Raw genomic sequence first — 22,700 nt, 5'->3', positions numbered from 1 at the left:
TGGCCTAGGAAAGCAGTAGAAGACAGCTCAAATCCTTGGGCCCCTGTGCCCACGTGGGCGACCAGGAAGACATTTCTGGTTCCTGGCTTCAAATCGGTGCAGCTCTGGCCATCTGGGGAGTGAACCAAGGGATGGAAAACCTCTCTCTCTCTCTCTCTGCCTATGTCTCTCTGTAACTCTGCCTTTCAAACAAAATAGATAAATCTTTAAAAAAAAAAGAAGAAGAAGAAGTGGAGCAGCCAGGACACGAACTGGCACCCATACGGGATGCTGGTGTTGCAGGCAGTGGCTTTACCTGCCACACCACAATGTCAGACCCTCATTCTCCATTTCTAACAATACCCTAAGTCTTTTTCACTTAGTAAGTATGATTTTGGTAACTGAGGAAGCCAGGGGGCTGGAGCTGAGTGTCCAGTACAGCAACCACTGCCTCCATGTGTTTGTAGAGTACTTGAGCTATGGCTAAGGTGATTGAGGAACTGAATGTCTAATTTTAATTAACTCATTTAAAAATTGATAGTTTCATTTTGTGCAAACTTAAATGTTTAGAATAACTTAGGCATATGAGCCTACTTTTTAAACTGTAAATTATATTAAGTATACATATAGTTAGCTTTTTACAAATTAAGTACTTTCACTGAAAATGAAGCTCCTAAATTGAGATATACTGTAAAATACACTGGGTTTTAGAGGGAAAGTGTAAAATACCTTACTGATAACTGTTTATATAAATTATATGTCGAAATGACAATGTGTGACTATATAGGCATGCCCCAGAGGAGCTGGGGGTTTGGTTCCAGACCACTGCAGCAAGTCTAACATGCAAGAAAGTGAGTCACAGGACATTGTTGGTTTCCTAGTGTATATAAAAGTTATGTTTACACTGTACTTGTGGTCGGTATTAAGTGTGCAATAGCATTATGGAAATACACATTACTTATTTAAAATATTTTATTGCTAAAAAATGCTAATGATCATATGAACTGTTGGAAAAGTGGCACCAGTAATAGTTGCTTGGGACCAGAGCTATGGTATAGTGGGCTAAGCCTCCACCTGTGGTGCTAGCATCCTATATGGGCACAGGTTCTAGTCCTTGCTGCTTCTCTTCTGATCCAACTCTTTGCTATAGCCCGGGAAAGCAGTAGAAGATAGCCTAGGAACTTGGGACCCTGAACCCATGTGGGAGACCTGGAAGAAGCTGCTGGCTCCTGGCTTCAGATTGGCCCAGCTCAAGCCGTTGTGGCCATTTGGGGAGTAAACCAGCAGATGGACGGCATTTTTCTCACTCTCTCCCTCTGTAACTCTCTCTCTCAAATAAATAAAAAATAAATTAAATTTTTTAAAAAATTATTTCCTTGACACAGGAGTGACACAAATCTTCAGTTGATGAAAAATATATATGCGTGTACAATAAAGTGAATTTTTTAGTTTTTTTTTAAAGATTTATTCATTTTGAAAGTCAGAGTTAGAGAGAGGGAGAGAGAGACAGAGAGATTGTCCGTCTGCTGGTTCACTCCCCAGATTGCCACAACAGCCAGAACTGTGGCAGGCAGAAACCAGGAGCTTCATTCGGGTCTCCCACATGGGTGGCAGGGCCCCAAGCACTTGGACCATCTTCTGCTTTCCCAGGCCATTAGCAGAGAATGGGACAGGAAGTGGAGTAGTCAGGACATGAACCGTTGCCCATGTCAGATGCCGGTGGCTTTATGTGCTGGCTGTGCCACAGCACCAGCCCCTTAATGAACATTTAAACACTGATCATTTAGTTTTCTGAAAACATTTAAATATGTTAAGGACAACTTAGATATGTGAGCCTAGTTTAACTGTAAATTTTACAAGGTATGCTTGTATTAGGTAAAATAAAACAAATTTCACATTTCATTTTCCTTTTTTAATGAGCCTTGTGTTCTATTTCCCTGAGCAGCACTGAAGAACTTCCCTCCTCCTGGACAGCTCAGGGCAGCCCTGTAACCTGTGCTTGGCCAACCACATAATCTTCAGAGCCTGAGCAAACTAGGCCAGGGCAAAGAGAACTGGAGGACCAGGTCAGCTGGGGGCCCAAACACAGGGCAGTCCTTCCGGCGGTCTGCTCAACTGCTCTGGCGGCTCAGTCACACCTGTGTCTCTGTAATGCTCCTTAGCCTTCTCTCCTCTGCCCTCCGAAAGATTCCTTCCTGCACAAGTCTGTCTCTTGCTGAGGTTTGCAGCCACACACTCTAGCAGATTCACAGCGGTTTGTCAGGAAGGACAGCGCCACTCTTGACCTTTGATTCATTCGAAATCCCTGAAATCACAGCAGCGGCAGCTGGGGTTCTTGGGCATTTCTGATGCTCAGCCAGCAGGGGGATAGCAGCTCAGTCTTGAGAGCGTGCATGGCATCTAGTGAGCAACCATGGGACTGAGCTGCACACTCTGATGGGAATCAGTTCTGGGGCCCCTCCTGCAGCCAGCAAGTGTCCAACATGTGCCCACTCGTGCTTGCCTGCCAGGCACTGCTCTGCTGCCAGGGAAGTGGCAGCGAGCACAGACCAAGACCCACTCTGCTAAAGCATCCTTGCTAGCAGGAGGAGAGGACAGGATAATAAGGGAGTGTGCTGCATGATGAAAAGTTCTGAGAAAAGAGGGCTAGGGGCGCATGCACATGTTTGTGTGTGTGTGTGTGTGTGTGTGTGTGCGTGTGCCTGTGTTGGGAGGGGATAAGAATGTAGGTGGAGCTGTCAGAAGGAATCCCTCGAAGGCTGCACTGGCAGGAATGGACCAGCCTCAAAGATATGATGTGGGGGGAAGAGCTTTCTGGGCAAACAGAAATGCAGGACAAAGACCCTGAGGTAGGCACATAGGTGGCTGCTGAGGAGAAATGGAGCAATAGAAACTGGAGTCAGAGAGGTGGGGGCCGTGGGGATGGGAGGTGTCTCAACCTTCATTGTCACGCACTCAAAAGTAGTGCATCCCCTTGACCTGGTGGAGGCAGCCACCAGCAGCAGGGGGAGCAGAGCTGCATAAAAGGCCTTCAGGAGACTCTAACAGCACTTGATGGGGTGCTGAGGGTGAGGCATTGCTCCGGGAGCCATCATCTCCCCTACGTGTTCTCATGTTCTGGATGAAAATTGGCAGGGAAAAACCTTTGCCTCACACAGCTCAGGGGAAATTTGCACATCACAGTGCAGTGAGCACAGAGCCACAATGAGAAAGAGGTGCTGGAAAAGAGAAGACAAACACGGTAGCAGAATCCCAAAGCCTAAAGGACCTCTATCTGCCATGAATTCTGGGAGGAATTCATGCTTACTTGGAAAATTCTAGCCATCACCAGAAATGGGTTTGTTGCTCTTCTTATCCCGACTTCCGTCTGTACTGGAGCTGCTCACACTCTTCTGGCTGATTCCACTGGATTAGACACCAGGAGAGAAAAATGCATTCCCTCCCTGGATTGTTAAGTATTCAATACACACCTATTTCATCTGCCCAGACTTCTGTGCACTCCACTGCTGGCGCACCCACATCCCTTCTCAGACCTGGAGTTTCTGCAGCCACCCTTAACTCACCCTGGGTCTGAAGCCCAGTTCCTGTGTTCGTGGGGTGGGCTCAGGCTTTGACTCTGTTCTGTTTTAGATCTGTAAATGAATACTTTGCTTTCTCATGGATGCTGGATGCCCATCCATGCTCATTCATTCATTGATAATCTTTGAGTGCCTACAGGATGTCAGGTACAGTTCTAGGGACCCAAGAGAAGCTCCCGGCTGGCGCCACGGCTCACTAGGCTAATCCTCCACTTGCACTCCGGGTTCTAGTCCCGGTCAGGGCACCGGATTCTGTCCCAGTCGCTCCTCTTCCAGTCCAGCTCTCTGCTGTGGCCCGGGAGTGCAGTGTAGGATGGCCCAAGTGCTTGGGCCCCGCACCCGCATGGGAGACCAGGAGAAGCACCTGGCTCCTGGCTTCGGATCAGCGCCGTGCACCGGCCTCAGTGCGCCGGCTGCAGCAGCCTTGGAGGGTGAACCAACGGTAAAGGAAGACCTTTCTGTCTCTCTCTCTCACTGTCCACTCTGCCTGTCAAACACACACACACACACACACACACACACACACAAAATAAGTTCCCACAAAAAGAGAGATAAGTGAACATAGCAGGGCAAGAGTGGGCTTAGACTTCAGTGAGAAGACAGGCCATAATGAATAGACATGAAATACATCAGATGATAAGTGTTGTGAGAAAGGCAGGCAGAGGAGGAGATAGAAAATGGCACAGCAGCGGTGCTAGTTTAGAATAATGTTCAAGAGAGGACACTTGGATAAGGTGACTTTGTAACTGGCAACTGGAAACTCTGAGTAGATAGATCCTTTCAGACAGAAAAAAAGGAAGAGCCAAGACTCAGGTAATAAGTGAAATAAATTTTAATCATAGATTTTATTATTCAATATTTTGAATATTGAAGATAACTATTTTGATAATACTAAAAAGTATTAATGAGATATTTTGCATTTTTTCATACTAAGTCTTGCTCTTGGTTAAATTTTCATTCAAAATACTTGTTGTGTGTTTAGATTTCATAAAATTTATAGTTGAAGAAGTAGATTCATGTACCCAAGTCACTCTGAGCATACTTGGAGTAAGATATTGAGAAACAATATTTAAATGTTTAATGATGTAAAATCTGTTCCCCAGTTTCACTAGCCACATTTCAAGTGTCCAAAAATCACACTCCGTGGGCCAGGGCTGACCTCACAGCCAGAGGGACGTGCACCCAGGTGTTCTCAGGGACACGATGGCCTTCAGAGCAGACTTCTTCTTTCCTCAAAACTCAACAACTTTCTTGTAGCTCAGACAGCCCACTGTTCTCATCACCACCTTATAAACAATTAAAGTGTGTCACATTTTCTCATGCTGTCTAGTAAACATTAATCTACAGTCAGACTTTATGCATAAATAATTCCTGCTGAATTACGAAGAGGTTTGTAATTACCTGAAGTAGAAAACAGTCAGGCATGGCTTTTTCTCAGGGCAGACGTTATTACAAAGTGTTCAATCCCTAAAGTGTAAAAGAAAAAAAAGCAGGGCCCCCACTATTTTTTCAGAGCAATGAAGAACTATTCCTGGAGTTACTCACATGGAACAATTCCTGAAAATCAAAATGTGACACTACTGCTAAGATTATGCTTTAGCTTTGCAGTGTACTTTGATCTCTTTACAAGTTACCTTTATAACAGCTACCAAATTACTTATATGCCTTTGTCATTGATGAAATTCATAAAATCCCTGCTGCTAAAATCATGACTAATGCTTGATTAACCCTGTGGCCAGCCTGCTGCAGAAATATGAGGCATGGATGTGGAGCTGATTGGGTGTGTGGAAATCAGACTTTGTGCGCTCCCTACATCCTGGCTGCCAACCGTTTGGCTTGGTCACGCAGCTCCAATTTTGCGACAGTGGAGAGGTGAACTTCGTCAGGTCCATCTGCCAAGCGCAATGTTCGCATCAGGGCATACCTGAAAACAGCCAGAGCAGGGATGGTGGCAGTTAGCAAAGAGGAACATGATACCTCAGCATGACTCTAACTCTAGACCAAGAACACATTCATCCTGCCAGGGCAGGGATAAGAAAAAGAATACAGGGAAATCACAGAAAGTAAGCCAAAGGGCTTCTGAAACACCATGCTAAAGTTACCAGATAAGCACCAGCACTGGGGCATAGCGGTTAAAGCCACCACCTGCAGTGCCAGCATCCCTTATGGGTGCTGGTTCGAGTCCTGGCTGCTCCACTTCCAATCCAGCTCTCTGCTATGGTCTTGGAAAAGCAGTAAAAGATGGCCCAAGTGCTTGGGCCCTGCACTTGTGTGGGAGACCCAAAAGAAGCTCCAGGCTCCTGGCTTTGGATATGCCCAGCCGTGGTCACTGCTTCCATTTGGGGGAGTGAATCAGCAGATGGAAGATCTCTCCCTCTCTCTCTCTCTATGTCTTTCCCTCCTTCTCTCCCTCCCTCTCTGTAACTCTGCCTTTCAACTAAATAAATAAATACTTTTTAAAAAGTAAAGTTCCCAGCTTGGGAGAACAGAATATTAAATGGCAAAGTAATCTCATGCTTGGTTAACTCCAGGTTCCTAGAGGTTGCTAGGATTAAGAGAGACCTGAGGCAAGCCACAGGCATCTTTAGTTTTTAAGGCTAAAAACTGATGGGCAAGAAATTATCTCTATTGTGACAGAGAACATACAGAGATGGACATATGGGGAATGGAGGATGTTCTTTCTCATCTTCTGGAAATCAGAATCTGTACAGTAGATGCACACTGCCATGTACTGCTGCAGCAGATTCAGCTGCTGCCTCCCTGTGCAGATGGCAAACATTTGGTGGGTAACCCTTAGTGTTAACACAGTTAGGGTGGGCATTTGGCACAGCTGTTAAGCCACTGCTTGAGATGCTTATATCCCATACCAGAATGCCTGGGTTCAAGTCCTGGCTCTGCTGCTGATGCTAGCACCCTGCTAAGTAGTAGGCGATAGCTCAAGAGTCTCTACCACCCACATGGGAGACCTAGATTAAGTTCCTAGCTCCTGGCTTCAGCCTGTCCCAACCCTGGCTGCTTCCAGCCAACAGATCAAGGACTCTCTCTCTCTCTCTCTCTCTCTCTCTCTCTCTCTCTCCTCAAGCCCTAAACCTCCCTCTCTTGTCTTTTAAATAATTTTGTCTTTAAAGTTAACACAGTGGGGGACAGTGCTGTGATGTAGCAGGTAAAGCTGCCGCCTGCAGAGCTGGCATCCCATATGAGTGCCAGTTCAAGTCCTGGCTGCTCTACTTCCGATCCAGCTCTCTACTATAGCCTGAAAAAAGCAGTGGAAGGTGACCCAAGTCCTTGGGCCCCTGCAATCATGTGGAAGACCCGGAAGAAGCTCCTGGCTCCTGGCTTTAGATCGGCTCAGCTCCAGCCATTGCAGTCATCTGGGAGTGAGCCAGCAAATGAAAGACTTCTCTCTTTCTCTGCCCCTAACTTTCTGTAACTCAAGTGAATACGTAGAATCTTAAAAAAAAAAAAGTTAACACAGTGGAGCCAGGTGCTGATTGTAGTCACAAGAGAGGCTATTTCTGGGTGCTGAGCTGCATATTAAAGAAACTATCACTTCACTTACACTTTGAAATAAGTTGGTATCTTTATTTTTTCTTCAACAATTAGAGTGCTGGAAAGTGTTGTCTCGAAGCCTATCAAATGCAGCTGCTGTTAAATGAAGCCTACTCACCTGTAAGCCAGAGAGTAGTCCTGGGAAACACCTGCCGCCCCGCACACCTGGATGGCCCGGTCAATGATTTTGCAGACGGCCCGTGGAGCGGCCACTTTGATCATTGCAATCTGCAAGGTGCACAAAGGATGCTCCTTTCTTAGGCCACACGTGATGTGCTGGGATTGGGCATGCTCTGTATGGTCAAGTTCTTGTGAAGTGACACAAACAACCTTTCCCACACCCAAGTCACCGCCAAAACAGCATCTTACGTGAAAGCTAACAAAGGGATTTGCTATTGTGCAGTGATTGGCCGTATTTCACTCAATACAGGCCTTCTGGAAGGAGATACATCATGCAAATCAGAGTATATTCATTTATTTATTACTTGCCTTGTTGCCAGAAAGATTTCAAGCAGCTGATAAATCATGCTCACCACTTTAGAAAATCAAAAAAGACTTAAAGGGTCTTTGCTGCTCACTAATCAGTTTTCTCTTAGCAATTTAAGTGATTTTGCCCCTATTCCATCTAAGCCAGAAACACGAGAAGGCTGGGGATGAGAGATGCCTTATATGACACATTTATTGTGTGGCTGCATGATGCATTCTATGCATGTCATCTCTGTTACTCTCCACAAGAAACCTAGGCCAAAGGCAGAAGGGTGAGACACCTTGCCTCTGGCCATGAGGATGGCAAAAAAGTGGCAGAGTAGGTACAATTCATCCCAGGTCTCTCAAAGCCTAGGATTCCAACATTCCTTCTTGCTACATCTCCAGAAAGCTGGAGATGGACTGAAAATGATTCCCAAAAGCAGCTCAGTGAAAAAAAAAACCTGGCCAGTGACCACCATGTATGCTCTTTCAACCAGATGCCATGGGGTCTCCCAGTCTTCTGAGTGCCAGCAAGGTGTCTGTGACCTGAAATGCCCAGCTGGTGGTAGAAGCCAGAGAAAGCTCCGCCACTGGTGGTCTGAGGGACCTCACCTCCTTCCTAGCTCCAGCGCTGCCTATGGTGTCCACAGAGTGGGCGGCTTTCAGGGTCAACAGGCGGATCTCCTCAATGGCAATGCGACTTTCAGCAATCCAGTGAGCTACCACCTCCTGTCAGGGAGCAGAAGGCGGCACAAGGAGAGAGGAGATGAGCTGGTGTCAGAGGTCCTTGGGTCAGGTAGAAACGCTGTCGAGGCCAAGCCTTCCTCTATGTGTTTTTAAAGAGAAGAGTGAATTTGCATGATATGCACCAGCCCAGCCACATACCTGTATAATGCCACAGAGGTGGGAGATTTCAGAAAGACATTTTGTTTTGAAATATCCTTTATTTTGGATATTTTAATGTTTATGGACAAAATGGTGTGATGAGCCACTTCGTTATTGCCAAAGTACCTTTCTTCAGCCCTCCTGAATGCTGACTGCAAGCTCTCACTGCAGCATTGTTGAAGGTGTGGAGGTGCAACTGCATATAGACAAACTAGATCACTCCCAGAAGTTCCGGGTTGGAACTGCCCAGCTGCCCTCTGTTGTGTTGTTACTGTTCTTTACTTTAAATGAACATCTTCTTTGTATTTTAATAGACATACAAATTGGTTTAAGCACTCTCAGGACAGCAGTCCATCTCCACACAAAACTTACCAGTACTGCCCTCTTGTAGTCACAGCCTCCTCCAACCCCTACCTTTGTCAACCACTGATAGGTTGTCCATCACAATAGTTTTGATTTTTCTCTGGAATGTCATGTAAATAGAATCACAGAGCATCTATTCTTTTGAGACTGGCTTCTTTCACTCAGCACGGGGCCTTTGAGTCTCATCCAAATTTTTCTGGGAATCAACTGCAGATTCCTTTGTACTGCCAACTGAATTCCATTGTAAAGATGTACCAGCTAACCAGCTGTCAACCAGTTTTCCCAAGTGCATTTCTACTAGCATGTATACGGGTTCCTTTTGCTCCTCAAACCATCCACACTTGGCACTGGCATTTTTAAACAGCTGTCATCATTTTAATCAGGTGCAGAAACATCTCACTGTGGTTTTAATTTATATTTCCCTAATGGCTAATTATATTGATCCCTCTTTACCTACCGATTTACCATCTGATTATCAATTTTGGTGCTGTGTCTGTTCAAGCTTTTTGCTCATTTTCAACTGGGTGATTTTCTTTTTCTTACCATTGAGTTTAGAAAATCCCTTATATATTCAAGATACTAATTATTTGGTATATGAGCAATTTGCCCATTTTTTTTCTTTTGTAGGTCATGCTTTTCATGTACATCTAAGAACATTTTCCCTAATCCCAGGAAACAAAGTGCCAGCACAATTTCTTCTAAAAATGTTATAGTTTTACCTTATACATTTAGATCTATGATGTATTTGGGGTTAAATTTTGTGGAGGTTTACATCCGGACCAGCTCCCTACTAGTAACCGGGGAATGCAGTGGAGGATGTCCCAAGTGTTTGGGCCCCTGCATCCATTTGGAACACCCAGATGTAGCTCCTGGGTTCAGCCTGGCCCAGCCCAGGGCATCTGGGGAATGAACCAGCATGTAGAAGATCTCTGTCTCTCCTCTCTGTGCAACTCTGCCTTTCAAACAAACAAACAAAAAAAGGAGCTAAATGAATGTAAAAATACAAAATCTACGGGGCACAGTAGAAGCAGTGCTGAGAGGGATATTTAGAGTGTCAAACACATATATCGGACAAGAGAAGTTTCAACTCAGTGATTTATGCCACCTGGTCAAGAACATAGAAAAAGAAGAGTAAAGAAAATCAAAAGAAAGCAAAAGGAAATAATAAAAAGCATAAATAAAAATGAAAACAAAAAATGGAGAAAATCAATGAAACAAAGATCTGGTTAATGCTAAGCACTAACATGTCAATTATATTGTATAGTGACATATATACTCATAATAATAATTAATCTATCACATTCTCTGAAAAGATCAACAAAATTTACAAACCTCTAGCATGACTAACAAAGGAAAAAGCAGGAAGAAATCACTGACACCAGGAAGAAGCCGGAAAGTGCCTTCCCTTCAGACGTCAAGAGGATAATAGAAAACTACTATTAACTGCTCTGAACACACAGAATTGACAGTCCAGACAAAATGGACCACTTCCTCAAAAACACAAAGAATCCAATAGAAGAACCCAATAAATGATAAAATTTAAAATTTAATACCATCTCTCCAAATCTCCAAGCACACAATATCACCGGATAACTCTATCAGATGTTTTAAAGAAAAATCAATACAAATTCTAGACAATCTCTGTCAGAAAGCAAAATACATGGAACACTTCCCAATCTTTCTGTAAACCTAGTATTATTCTGCTATGAAACCAGGCAAAAAGAGTACAGACAACGAAAAACAACAGAGCAGTATCCTTCAGACACAAAATACAGATGCAAAAATCCTCAACAAAATACTAGCAGATAGGATTTAACAATATATGAAGAGACAAAGTGGAGTTATTCCAACGACGCAGAACTAGTTCAGTCTTTGAAAACCAATTAATGTATTCTACCATATTAATAAGCTAAAGAAAAAACACATGGTCATAAAAATCAATGCAGAAAAGCATTTGTCAAAATTAAGTACTCTTTCATAATAAAAAAACTAAGAAATTATTCATAGAGGGGGAACTCAGCTTGTTTTAAAAAATATATTATATATTATATTTGATCAAGGATCCAAAACCAATCCCTGGAGTAAGGACAGTCTATTCAATAAATGCTGCTGGGAAAATTGGATTTCCACGTGCAGAAGCATGAAGCAAGACCCCTACCTTTCACCTTACACAAAAATCCACTCAACATGGATTAAAGACTTAAATCTATGACCCAACACCATCAAATTATTAGAGAACATTGGAGACACCATTAAGATATCGGTACTGGAAAAGACTTCTTGGAAAAGACCCCAGAAGCACAGGCAGTCAAAGCCAAAATTAACATTTGGGATTGCATCAAATTGAGAAGTTTCTGTACTGCAAAAGAAACACTCAGGAGAGTGAAGAGGCAACCGACAGAATGGGAAAAAATATTTGCACTATGCAACAGATAAAGGGTTAATAACCAGAATCTACAAAGAGATCAAGAAATTCCACAACATCAAAACAAACAACCCACTCAAGAATGGGCCAAGGACCTCAATAGACATTTTTCAAAAGAGGAAATCCAAATGGCCAACAGACACATGAAAAAATGTTCAGGATCACTAGCAATCAGGGAAATGCAAATCAAACCACAATGAGGTTTCACCTCACCCCAGTAAGAATGGCTCACATTCAGAAATCTACCAACAATAGATGCTGGAGAGGATGTGGGGAAAAAGGGACACTAACCCACTGTTGGTGGGAATGCAAACTGCTAAAGCCACTATGGAAGTCAGTCTGGAGATTCCTCAGAAACCTGAATATAACTCTACCATACAACCCAGCCATCCCACTCCTTGGAATTTACCCAAAGGAAATTAAATTGGCAAACAAAAAAGCTGTCTGAACCTTAATGCTTATTGCAGCTCAATTCACAATAACTAAGACATGGAATCAACCCAAATGCCCAGCAACAGTAGACTGGATAAAGAAATTCTGAGACATGTACTCTCTAGAATACTATATAGCAGTAAAAAACAATGAAATCCGGTCATTTGCAACAAAATGGAGGAATCTGGAAAACATCATGCTGAGTGAAATAAACCAGTCCCAGAGGGACAAATACCATATATTCTCCCTGATCGGTGACAACTAACTATTCACCTAAAAGGAAACCTGTTGAAGTGAAATGGACACTATGAGAAACAATGACTTGATCAGCCCTTGCCCTGACTGTTGAGGAACAACTTAGTATTTTATTCCTTTTAGTATTTTTTGTTCTACTTAATACCATTGGTTGAACTCTGTAATTAACACACAATTATTCTTAGGTGTTTAAATTTAACTGAAAAGTGATCCCTGTTAAATATAAGAGTGGGAATAAGAGAGGGGGGTGATGTACAATTTGGGACATGCTCAATCAGAGTTGCCCCAAATGGTGGAGTTAGAATCATGCCAGGGGATTCCAATACAATCCCATCAAGGTTGCATTTACCAATTCCATCTCACTAATCCAAGTGATCAATTTCAGTTCCCAATTGATCACACTAATAGGTCTAAGAGTCAAAGGGATCACATAAACAAGACTAGTGTCTGCTAATACTAACTGATAGAATTAAAAAGGGAGAGAACGATCCAACATGGGAAGCAGGGTACACAGCAGACTCATAGAATGGCAGATGTCCTAAACAGCACTCTGGCCTCAGAATCAGCCCTTAAGGCATTCGGATCTGGCTGAAGAGCCTATGAGAGTATTTTAGGCATGCAAAGCCAAGACACTCTGGCAAAAAAAAAAACAAAAAAAAAAAAAAAAAAAAAAAAAAACAACAACAACAACAACAACAACTAAATGAAAGATCTCTGTGAGTGACATCCCAGCGGAAAGAATGGGCCATCAAAGAAGGAGGTACCTTTCTCTGAAGGGAGAAGAGAATTTCCACATTGACTATGACCTTGTCTAAATAAGATCGAAGTCGGCAAACTCAAAAGGCAAAATTGCCTTGGCAACTCATGAATAGAGCCTAGGGAGATTACTGACGCCATAAACAAGAGTGTGAAATTGTTAAGTCAACAACAGGAATCACTGTGCACTTACTCCTCATGTGGGATCTCTGTCCTTAATGTGTTGTCCAATGTGGATTAATGCTATAACTAACACTGCAACAGTATTTTATACTTTATGTTCTGTGTGGGTGCAAACTGATGAAATCTTTACTTAATATATAGTAAATCGATCTTCTGTATATAAAGATAATTGAAAATGAATCTTGATGTGAATGGAATGGGAGAGGGAGTGAGAGTTGGAGGGTTGCGGGTGGGAGGGAAGTTATGGGGGGGGGGCGCGGGTGAAGCCATTGTAATCCATAAACTGTACTTTGGAAATTTATATTTACTAAAACTAAATTTACTAAAAGTTTTTTTAAAAATATTTATTTATTTATTTATTTGAAAGGCAGAGTTACAGAGAAGCAGAGGTCTTCCATCTGCTGGTTCACTCCTCAAATGGCCACAACAGCTGGAGCTCTGCCAATCTGAAGCCAACAGCCAGGCCCTAATTCTCATACCTTATTCAGGAATAATTCAAAACAAATTACACAATGAGGGCTGGCATTGTGACATAGCAGGTAAAGCCTTAGCTTGCAGGCAGGCATCCCATATTGGTGCCGGTTAGAGTCCCAGCTGCTCTGCTTCCAATCCAGCTCCATGTTAATGCACCTAGGAAAGCAGTGGAAGATGGTCTAAGTGCTTGAGCCCCTGCACTCACATGGGAGATCTGGAGGAAGCTCCTGGCTTTGGCCTGGCCCAACCCCAGTCATTGCAGTCATTTCAGGAGTATACCAGCAAATGGTTCTCTTTCGCTCTCGCTCTCGCTCTCGCTCTCTCTTTCTCTCTTCCTATCTCTCTGTAACTCTGATTTTCAAATAAAGGTAAATAAATCTTAATATATATAATATATATATATATTACAGAATCAAACTTAAAATGTAAAACCTATGGGAAAAAATTATAGCAGGAAATCTTCAGGATATAGGACCAGGCAAAGATTTACATTGACTTGACCCAAAAGCATAATCCGTAAAATCAAAAAGTAAACACTTTTGCTCTGTGAAACACCCTGTTAAGAGAATGCAAAGCTGAGCTACAGAATTGGAGAAAATATTTGTTATGGCCAGCATTGTGGTGCAGCATATTAAGCTGCCACCTGAAACACCAGCATCCCATATGAGCGCCTGACTTGAGGATTCAAGTCCTAGCTGCTCAACTTCTAAAGTAGCTCTCTGCTAATGCACCTAATGCAGTAGAAGACGGTTCAAGTGCTTGGTGCCCTACAACCCCTGTGGGAGACCTAAATGGAGTCCCAGGCTTCTGGCTTGGCCTGGTCCACCCCTGGCCATTGCAGCCATTTGGGGAATGAACCAGTGGATGGAAACTCACTCGCTCGCTCTCTCTCTCTCTCTCTCTCTGCCTCCCCCTCTCCCTCTCCCGCTTCCTCTCCCAAACCCTGCCTTTCAAATAAATAGAATCTTAAAAATGTTTATAAATCATAGATGTGACAAATGATAGTATCTATAATATATAAGGAACTCTGACAACATGAGAAAACAATTCATCTAAAACACGAGTTAAGGCATGAACTGAAAAGGAGAAGAGATGTCAACTAAGCAGATGAAAAGACCTTCATGACTAGCTCTTAGGATAAAATAGAAGCCACAATTAGAAAGCTTGCAAACCCATCAGAATAGCTAGAATTTTAAAAAGGCAACAACTTTATAGGTTGGCGGAGATGTGGACAAATTGGAGCACTCACACACAGCTGCTGACTGGTAAACAGAAGAGAGCTTGGTAGTTTGTTTACACAGGCAGCTAGCTTCTGACTCAGCAGTTGCCCTCCGGGGTATTCATCTCAGAGAAATGAAGACTGAAGATCATGCAAAATCTACATAGCAGCTTCATTTCTAACAGTCCCAGACTGGAAACAACCCAGAAGTCTCCACAGGGAAACCCTTGGACAATCTGTAGTACATTCACACCCAGGAACACAACACAACAATGAAGAGGAACCAAGTATTGATACACACAGCCTGGAAGAATCTCCAAAGAACTATGTAGGGTAAACAAGCCAATCCCAAAATTTTACATGCTGAATGAGCCCATTCTTGGAACAACAAAATTGTAAAAATGAAGAACAGGCAGTGGTTGCCAGGAGATAATGAGAGGTTATAAAGGGCAGAATGAAGGACTCATGTCAGGATGGGTGGGTTCAGTATTCCGACCACATCAGTGACAACATCTCGGCTCTGACACCATACTACAGTTTTGTGAGAGGTCAACAGGGAGAAATGATGACGAGTACAAGGGATCACCATAAATCCCACAAGCAACACTGAGAATTTCATGTTGATAGCTGGGACCTACTACATACTTCCAACTGTTTGTAAGAGGCTGTTGGGTCCCCAGTCCTAAAAGTAGACTTGGCATTCACAATGGAGAATACGGTTTGTTAGGGTAAGTTAGGCCAGCAGACCATAGTGGTGCTTCCATTAGGCTACAGTAACCTTCTTCAGCATGATTCTTCAACAGCAGAAGTTGGAGGAGAAGCCCCTAGATGAATGATGTTCAGTATACTAGCCTCTAAATGTGTGGCTACCGAGCATTGGAAATACACCTCATCTGGGGTGGGTGTTGGCACAGCGGTTAAGGTGCTACTTGGAATGCCTACTCCCCATAATCAGAGTGCCTGAATTTCAGTCCTTTCTTCACTCCTGATTCCAACTTCCTGCTGTCGTATACCCTGGCAGGCAGCAGGTTATGGCTCAAGTACTTGGGTCTCTGCCACCAATGTGGGACACCTGGAGTTCTAGGCTCCTGGCTACAGCCATCCCAGCCCCAGCTGAGGCTGGTGTACTGGGAGTAAACCAGCAAATGGAAGACCTCTCTCTCTTTTTGCCTTTCAAATAAATGAAAAAAAGTAAAATTAAACAAAAGGCAATATGCCTCATCTGAACTGATACATTATAGATATAAAATATACACCCAATTTTTAAAATATTTATTTATTTTGAAAGGCAGAGTTACAGAGATACAGAGGGAAAAAAACAGAGAGAGAAAGAGATCTTTGATCCACTGGTTCACTCCTCAAATGGCAGCAACTGCCGGGACTGAGCCAGGCTGAACCCAGGAGCCTGGAACTCCATCAGGGTCTCCCACATGAGTGCAGGGGCCCAAGCACTTGGGCTATCTTCCAGTGCTTTCCTAGGTGCATTAGCAAGGAGCTGGATTAGAAGTGGAGCAGCCAGGACTTGAACCAGTACACGTATGAGATGCTGGCATTGCAGGCAGCAGCTTAACCAGCTATACCACAGTGGCAGCCCCACCCACCCAATTTTAAAGAATCACTCTTTTTAAAATAATATAAAAGACCTCATTTACTAATATTTATATGATTTCATGTTGAGATGATAGCTGCATTGGGCTAAATAAAATATATTACTAAAATTAAATTCACCTATTTCTTTAACTTTTTTTAAGATTTATTTATTTATTTATTTGAAAGGCAGAGAAAAAGAGGCAGAGAGAGAGAGGTCTTCCATCCACTGGTTCCCTCCCCAGTTGGCCACAGTGGCCAGAGCTGAGCCAATCCGAAACAAGGAGCCAGGAGCTTCTTCTGGGTCTCTCACACAGGTGGGTGCTGGGCCCAAGGACTTGGGCCATTTTCTACTGCTTTCCAAGGCCATAGCAGAGAGCTGGATCAGAAGTGGAGCAGCCAGCACTCGACCAAGTACCCATATAGGATGCCAGCATTGCAGGCAGCAGCTTTACCCACTATGCCACAGCACCGACCCCCTCTTTTAGCTTTTTAAAAACATTGCTATAGTACTAGAAAATGTTAAATTACATTCGTACAGCAGGCATTGGCTTGGGGTTAGGATGACACCTGGCCCATGTCCCACATAGGAGTGCCTGCTTCAAGTCCCAGCTCTGCTTCTGATCCCATCTTCCTATGAATGTGCACCTGGGAGGTGGCAGGTGATGGCTCAAGTGCTTGGGTCCCTGTCACCCACAGAGGAGATCCAGATTAAGTTCTGTGGTCCTGGTTTCAGTCTGGCCCAGCCCTGGCTGTTGCAGGCCCTTGAGGATTGAGCCAGTAGATGGAAAGTCTCTCTCTGTCATTTCCCCATCCCTGACTTTCTCTCTCTGCCTTGCAATTAAAAATAAATTACATTGGTGGCAAGTATAAGAGGAAGCAGTCAGTGAACATTTCTGATGGCTGTTAGGGTGGGGAATCATGGCTTTATAAAGACTCAGAAGGCCTTCATGTCTCAAGGAAACTGTTTTCAGCTGAGTCTGTATACCCCCAAGACTTGCTGAAAATCATTAAGTAGGTAGAAGCTTAGTGGCCCAGAGAACTACCAAGTTTATTTCCTAAGACAGAACTAGGATTGAGAATATTTTGCTGTAGAGCCTGGAATAACTTAGGAGGCAGCTGGAAGGAGTCTCCAAATTCAGGGAAATGGAACGTTACTTTCACGAACCGGAAAAAGGCAACGCTGGCCCAGACATTCTTGATGACTAGCTCACACGTCTCTTTTTGCTCTTGCCATATCATTTTATCTATGCCAGATGCAAAACGTTTCCAGTGAAGAGAGGCACATTTTTTAAAAGCCCAGGCTTGCCCTGCATAATCCATTAACTTTAGAAGGCAGGAGGGAAATTTTAGTGCAGCATAAAACATCGTCTATGAAAGCAACACCTGGGCAGTGCACTTCCATGTCCATTATGGCCGCTTGTCAAGGTTTTGCTGAAGCTTGAAAAAAAGTGGATAGGTCTCTCGAACTGTCTACCCTCTACACACTTTAAATAAACATATATTATAAAAATAAAACTTTTAAAAGGAACAGGCTTGTGGTACAATGGGTTAAGCTGCTACTTGGAGCACCCACATCCCATATTGCAAAGCCTGGAATCCAATCCCATCCCATATTCCAATACAGCTTCCTGCTTACGGGCATCCTGTGAGGCAGTAGTAGATGATGGCTCAAGTACTTGGGCCCCTGCACCCACATGGGAGACCAGAATGGATTTCCTGGCTCCTGGCTCCAGCCTGGTCCAACTTTAGCTATGGCAGATATTTGGGGAGTGAACCTACAGATGGAAGATCTCTCTCTACTCCCTCCACCCCTTCCAAATAAAATGAAAATAAATAAACATTTTAAAAAGAAATAAAGGGCAGGGAGTACTTATTGGGACCATGAGTAATGTGTTCATCCCTATTCCCCAACAGGGGCTGTACCCATAGTCCCTCTATTCACTTTTCTTACCTCCTCCTTCAGTGCCTATCAACAGTTGAACCCCTGTCCTGGCCATAGACCAAAGTAGTGCCCACAAAGTAGCCCCAGGTATGGTGTCATAAAGCAGGATGTATCTTTTCTTAACACTGTTGCAAATCAATCACATATAAAAACATACATGCTGATTGAACATATGATACTTCACAAAATAATAGTACTAAATATTGCAACTATTCCTTACATTGAGTCCAGAATAATTCACAAGAAAGCAAACATAGCATGTAACAAAGTAAAAATGTACTTGGGGCCAGTGCTGTGGCTGTGGCATAGTGGGTAAAGCTGCCACCTGCAGTGCCAGCATCCCATATGGGCACCGGTTCGAGTCCCAGCTGCTCCACTTCTGATCCAGCTCTCTGCTATGGCCTGAGAAAGCAGTAGAAGATAGCCCAAGTCCCTGGGCCCCTGCACCCTCTTGGGAGATCCGGAGGAAGCTCCTGGCTCCTGGCTTCGGATCAGCATAGCTCAGGCTGTTGCCGCCAACTGGGGAGTAAACCAGCAGATGGAAGACATCTGTGTGTGTGTGTGTGTGTGTGTGTCTCTCTCTCTCTCTCTCTGCCTCTCCTTCTCTCTTGTGTAACTCTGACTTTCAAATATATAAATAAATCTTTAAAAAAAAACAAAAACAAAGTAAGAAGGTACTGCAAAATTTTATACAATGGTCATAGATACACCTCACAGGGGTGTCAATGTACTGAAAAACACATGGCCAGCAACAAAACACACAATTCTGTTACCACAGATTTGACCTACACTAAAAAGTTCGCAACACTGAATGCTAAATAATGATAATTATTTTTCTTGTTTTCTTAAATATTAGAAGACATTTGGGGGGGGGGATAATTTGGCAATCCCATATCTCTATAAAGAGTTTTCCAAAGAAGTCTAAACTGATACCTTCTTTTTCTTCTTTTGTTTTTTAAGATTTATTTTATTTATTTGAAAGACAGAGTTACAGAGAGAGGTAGAGACAGAGAGAGAGGTCTTCCATCCACTGGATCACTCCCCAGATGGCTGCAATGGCCAGAGCTGTGCCAATTTGAAGCCAGGAGCCAGGAGCTTCTTCTGGGTCTCCCGAGACATGGGTGCAGGGGCCCAAGGACTTGGGCCATCTTCTACTGCTTTCCCAGGCCACAGCAGAGAGCTGTATTAGAAGAGGAGCAACAGGGACTAGAACCGGCATCAATATGGGATGCTGGCGCTTCAGGCCAGGGCTTCAAACCTGCTGCACTATAGTGCTGTCCCCTTCTTTTTCTTCTTAATACATATTTCCTTTTTTTAAAAAATTTATTTATTGTGACCAGCACTGTGGCATAGTGGATTAAGCCTCTATCTGCAGTGCCAGCATCCAATATGGGCAATGGTTTGAGTCCTGGTTGCTCCACTTCCAATCCAGCTCCCTGTTAATGTGCCTGGGAAAGCTGTGGAAGATGTTCCAAGTGCATGGGCCCCTGCACCCATGTGGGAGACCCAGAAGAAGCTCCTGTCTCCTGGCTATGGATCAGCCCATCTCTGGCCACTGTGGCCATTTGGGGAATGAACCAGCAGATGAAAGACCTTTTTCTCTGTCTCTCCCTTTCTCTGTAACTCTACCTCTCTAAATAAATAAATATATCTTTTTTAAAAAATCTGTCAGAACATTCCTCCTTTCACTGAGTTTTGAGCTCTTTTCCTGTATCTTTACATGGATCTGTCCTAACTCCTTCCAGAAAACCAAAGGACAAGGTAAATCCCTCTTCCTGCGGCAGCCTCTTCATGCCCTTCGGAGCTCTAATGCAGACAGTTGTACAAAACAGAGTCTAGAAGTTGACGGAACTGTGTGTGTGCTCTGTGTGCTGAGCATTTTAGGAGCTATTTTATCTCCCCCAAAGATAAAGACCTCCCCTCAGACCATATTTAAACACAGGTGTAAGTGTGCTTTATGGAAAAGATTCACCTTATTCATGTAAAGGAAATAGCTCTCCCCAATGTTGGTGGGTTTGTTAATTAATTAATCTTCCTTTTATTTGAAAAGCACGAAGACAGAGAGATCCCCAAATGTCTGCAACAGCCAGGACTGAGCCAGGTAGAAGGCACAGGAGTCTGGAGCTCAATCTGGGTCTCCCACTTGGGTGACAATTGGAGCCAGCCCCTACTGCCTGTATTAACAGGAAGCTGGACCAGAAGTGGAGTGGCTAGCCAGGACTCAAACCAGGTCCTCCTATGGGGGATAAGAGTGTCCCAAGCAAACAGCAACTTACCTGCTGTGCCTAGTGCTCACCCCAGTAATGCTTTTGTTCAAGAGTAGGGTGGTTTACTGAGCTATGATAGATACAAAGAAGCAACCACTCTTACATGTTCATAGAGTTTCTTCTTAAAGGCTACCCTTTGTGCTGCCCGTTCACACATGATCTGCAGAGCGCGCTCCGCCACACCCACTGTTCTCATACAGTGGTGGATTCTGCCAGGTCCCAGCCGGCCTTGGGAAATCTCAAATCCCCTGCCTTCACCTGGGAGAAAGAAAGGGGAACGTGAACATGGCCCGGGGTATTCCCTATTTTCAGAAATCCTGGGGGAAATGATGCACTGCCTTCAATAAGAACAACATTGTGCTGAGGGGAAAGTCCGTGCTACTATAAGGCTCACTATGCATTGACGGGAATTCTGATACCTATTGTTTTAAAACCATCATCAAGAAAAATTTCATTCAGATTATAGAACTGGCTTTGGAGTACTTACTATGCAGCAGCTACTTTATTGGAGCTGCAGCAGTTACAGAGGTGGCTACGACACGGTCCCTGCATTAGTTTAGTATCCAGAGAGGGGGACAGGATTAGAGCTATGAAGAGGGACAAAGAAAGGCAGAGGGGAGGGGCTCTCTGTCCCAGGCTGTAGAGTCAGGGGCCCATTGAGTGGGTGCAGCAAGAAACATCCCTGAAAGGGGGCAGAGATGTTCTTTGAAGGTTGGGTTGGATTTCAATAAGCAAAAGGATGGAGACACTCCAAGTACATGATAGTCAAAGTTATTTATGATTCTAACTTGTATATGAGGACAAGACTTGACTTCATGAAGCACTGAGGTTGTCTTAAAACAAGTAGAGGACTACATATCATGTTTTAGAAAAAGCATCTTGCTTTGAGTTGTAAACTCTGCTTAGCCACGTTTCAGTCGATGTGGCATACATGAACACATCTACCAGTTAAATAATTATTCCCTGGAAGAAAATTCTACAGTATGCAAAAGCTTTCCTTGATAAAGGAGAAAATAGCTCAAAGTAGACTCATAGATTTTCCAGATTTTAACCTGAAAGTGTTAATATACAACACTGCAGAAGGACTTTACCAAATTTATCTCACCTAGGATTAAGTTGGAGGCTGGAACTCGCACTTGATTGAAATGGATCTCAAAATGTCCTCCATGTAAGTTATCTATAAAGTAGACAAGAAAATTTTGAAGAACAAAATGAATTGACCAAAAACAGCATCACACATAATCAACCTGCTGAAGTATAATTACTCAAAGAAGGTAGGATTTCAAAGACCCAATTGTCATGGGCATTCCCAGAGAGAAGTCAGCCCCAAAGAGAGAGCTACTGATAACATTACAGATTTTAGAAGCCATTTGATTCAGAGGCTCCAATTCATTCCCTGAAATCATACAGCTATGAAAAAGAAAGACTAGTCTCCACTGCTCCAACAAGACTATTTTACTATTGTTTCATAATTGCCTCTTCTTTACATTTTTGTATATGGGGTTCCATAGAAAGTTTTTCTTGGGAAAAGAAAAGTTTGCTTAGAAAAATAAAAGAATTCCAAAGAATCTTGCTTGGGGAGGAAAAAAAGAATCAGTGCTTCAAAAATTAATGGTGCGCAACATAATTCAAGCTTCCTCTCTTATGCCTGTAGAAAGCAATGTCTGAAGATGATAGGGCCTGCTCTAGGGGATGGTGCAGGCTCTTCCTGGGAGTTGGCACTGAGACTGGACCTTCAGGTGTGATTACTCCCAATCCACACTTGTCTCATTGTGCCTCTGCCTCCCAAAAATGCTGGTATTTCTGTCCCTGAGACCGGGAACAGTCTCCCATGGAGAGGAGAGGAGGTGGACAGTCAGCATTGCTGTTCCTTGAATACAATCTGCCCTTTCCCAAAGTGACAGCACAGGGCAGAAGGCTGTACTGCTGCTTATTTGCTCCATTCTGAATCCCATATTAAGCATATTAAGACAGTTGTCAGGACCACAGGAATTTCTACAAATACATTTCATGCACTCAAATGACATCTTGTCCCTCCAACAGTCTGCCTGCTTGCTAATGCAAAACCTGTTTATTGAGCCTTACCCATGTAGCCAAAAACTGTCAAAGGCCTTATGATTTGTACGCCAGGTATGTCCATAGGAACGAGAATCATGCTGTGTTGTCTGTGCCTAGTCAAAAAAAAGCAGCATTAGGAAAGATTTGCTAGGACCAAAAATACACACGTTAAGAAGACTCAAAATTTTTTTGTTGTTGTTGTTCTTGTTAGCAATCACATTAGCAAAGGTGACTGCCATGGGAATGCATAACAGACATGCACCTGGCATGGTCTGCA

The 22,700-nt window shown here is 43.5% G+C and overlaps 1 protein-coding gene across 1 annotated transcript in view; it reads right to left on the bottom strand.

Annotated features, from left to right (window-relative positions):
- Positions 1 to 4,374: 4,374 nt before the first annotated feature.
- Positions 4,375 to 22,700, bottom strand: part of ACAD11 (acyl-CoA dehydrogenase family member 11) — a 96,676-nt gene continuing 78,350 nt past the window's right edge. Inside the window, exons 15-20 of the mRNA XM_002716554.6 lie at positions 22,451 to 22,536; positions 21,471 to 21,542; positions 20,469 to 20,623; positions 8,187 to 8,303; positions 7,225 to 7,334; positions 4,375 to 5,481 (exon numbers count right to left, since the gene is read on the bottom strand). Coding sequence (XP_002716600.4) covers positions 5,367 to 5,481; positions 7,225 to 7,334; positions 8,187 to 8,303; positions 20,469 to 20,623; positions 21,471 to 21,542; positions 22,451 to 22,536 — 655 coding nt within the window. The 3' untranslated portion in view covers positions 4,375 to 5,366. The remainder of the gene's footprint in view (positions 5,482 to 7,224; positions 7,335 to 8,186; positions 8,304 to 20,468; positions 20,624 to 21,470; positions 21,543 to 22,450; positions 22,537 to 22,700) is intronic.

The sequence above is a fragment of the Oryctolagus cuniculus genome, chromosome 4 (genome assembly GCF_051225735.1).
Source record: "Oryctolagus cuniculus isolate XC-2025 breed Fujian yellow rabbit chromosome 4, ASM5122573v1, whole genome shotgun sequence".
In the NCBI taxonomy this organism is placed as follows: domain Eukaryota; kingdom Metazoa; phylum Chordata; class Mammalia; order Lagomorpha; family Leporidae; genus Oryctolagus; species Oryctolagus cuniculus.
This window is presented reverse-complemented; position numbering and strand designations above follow the sequence as displayed.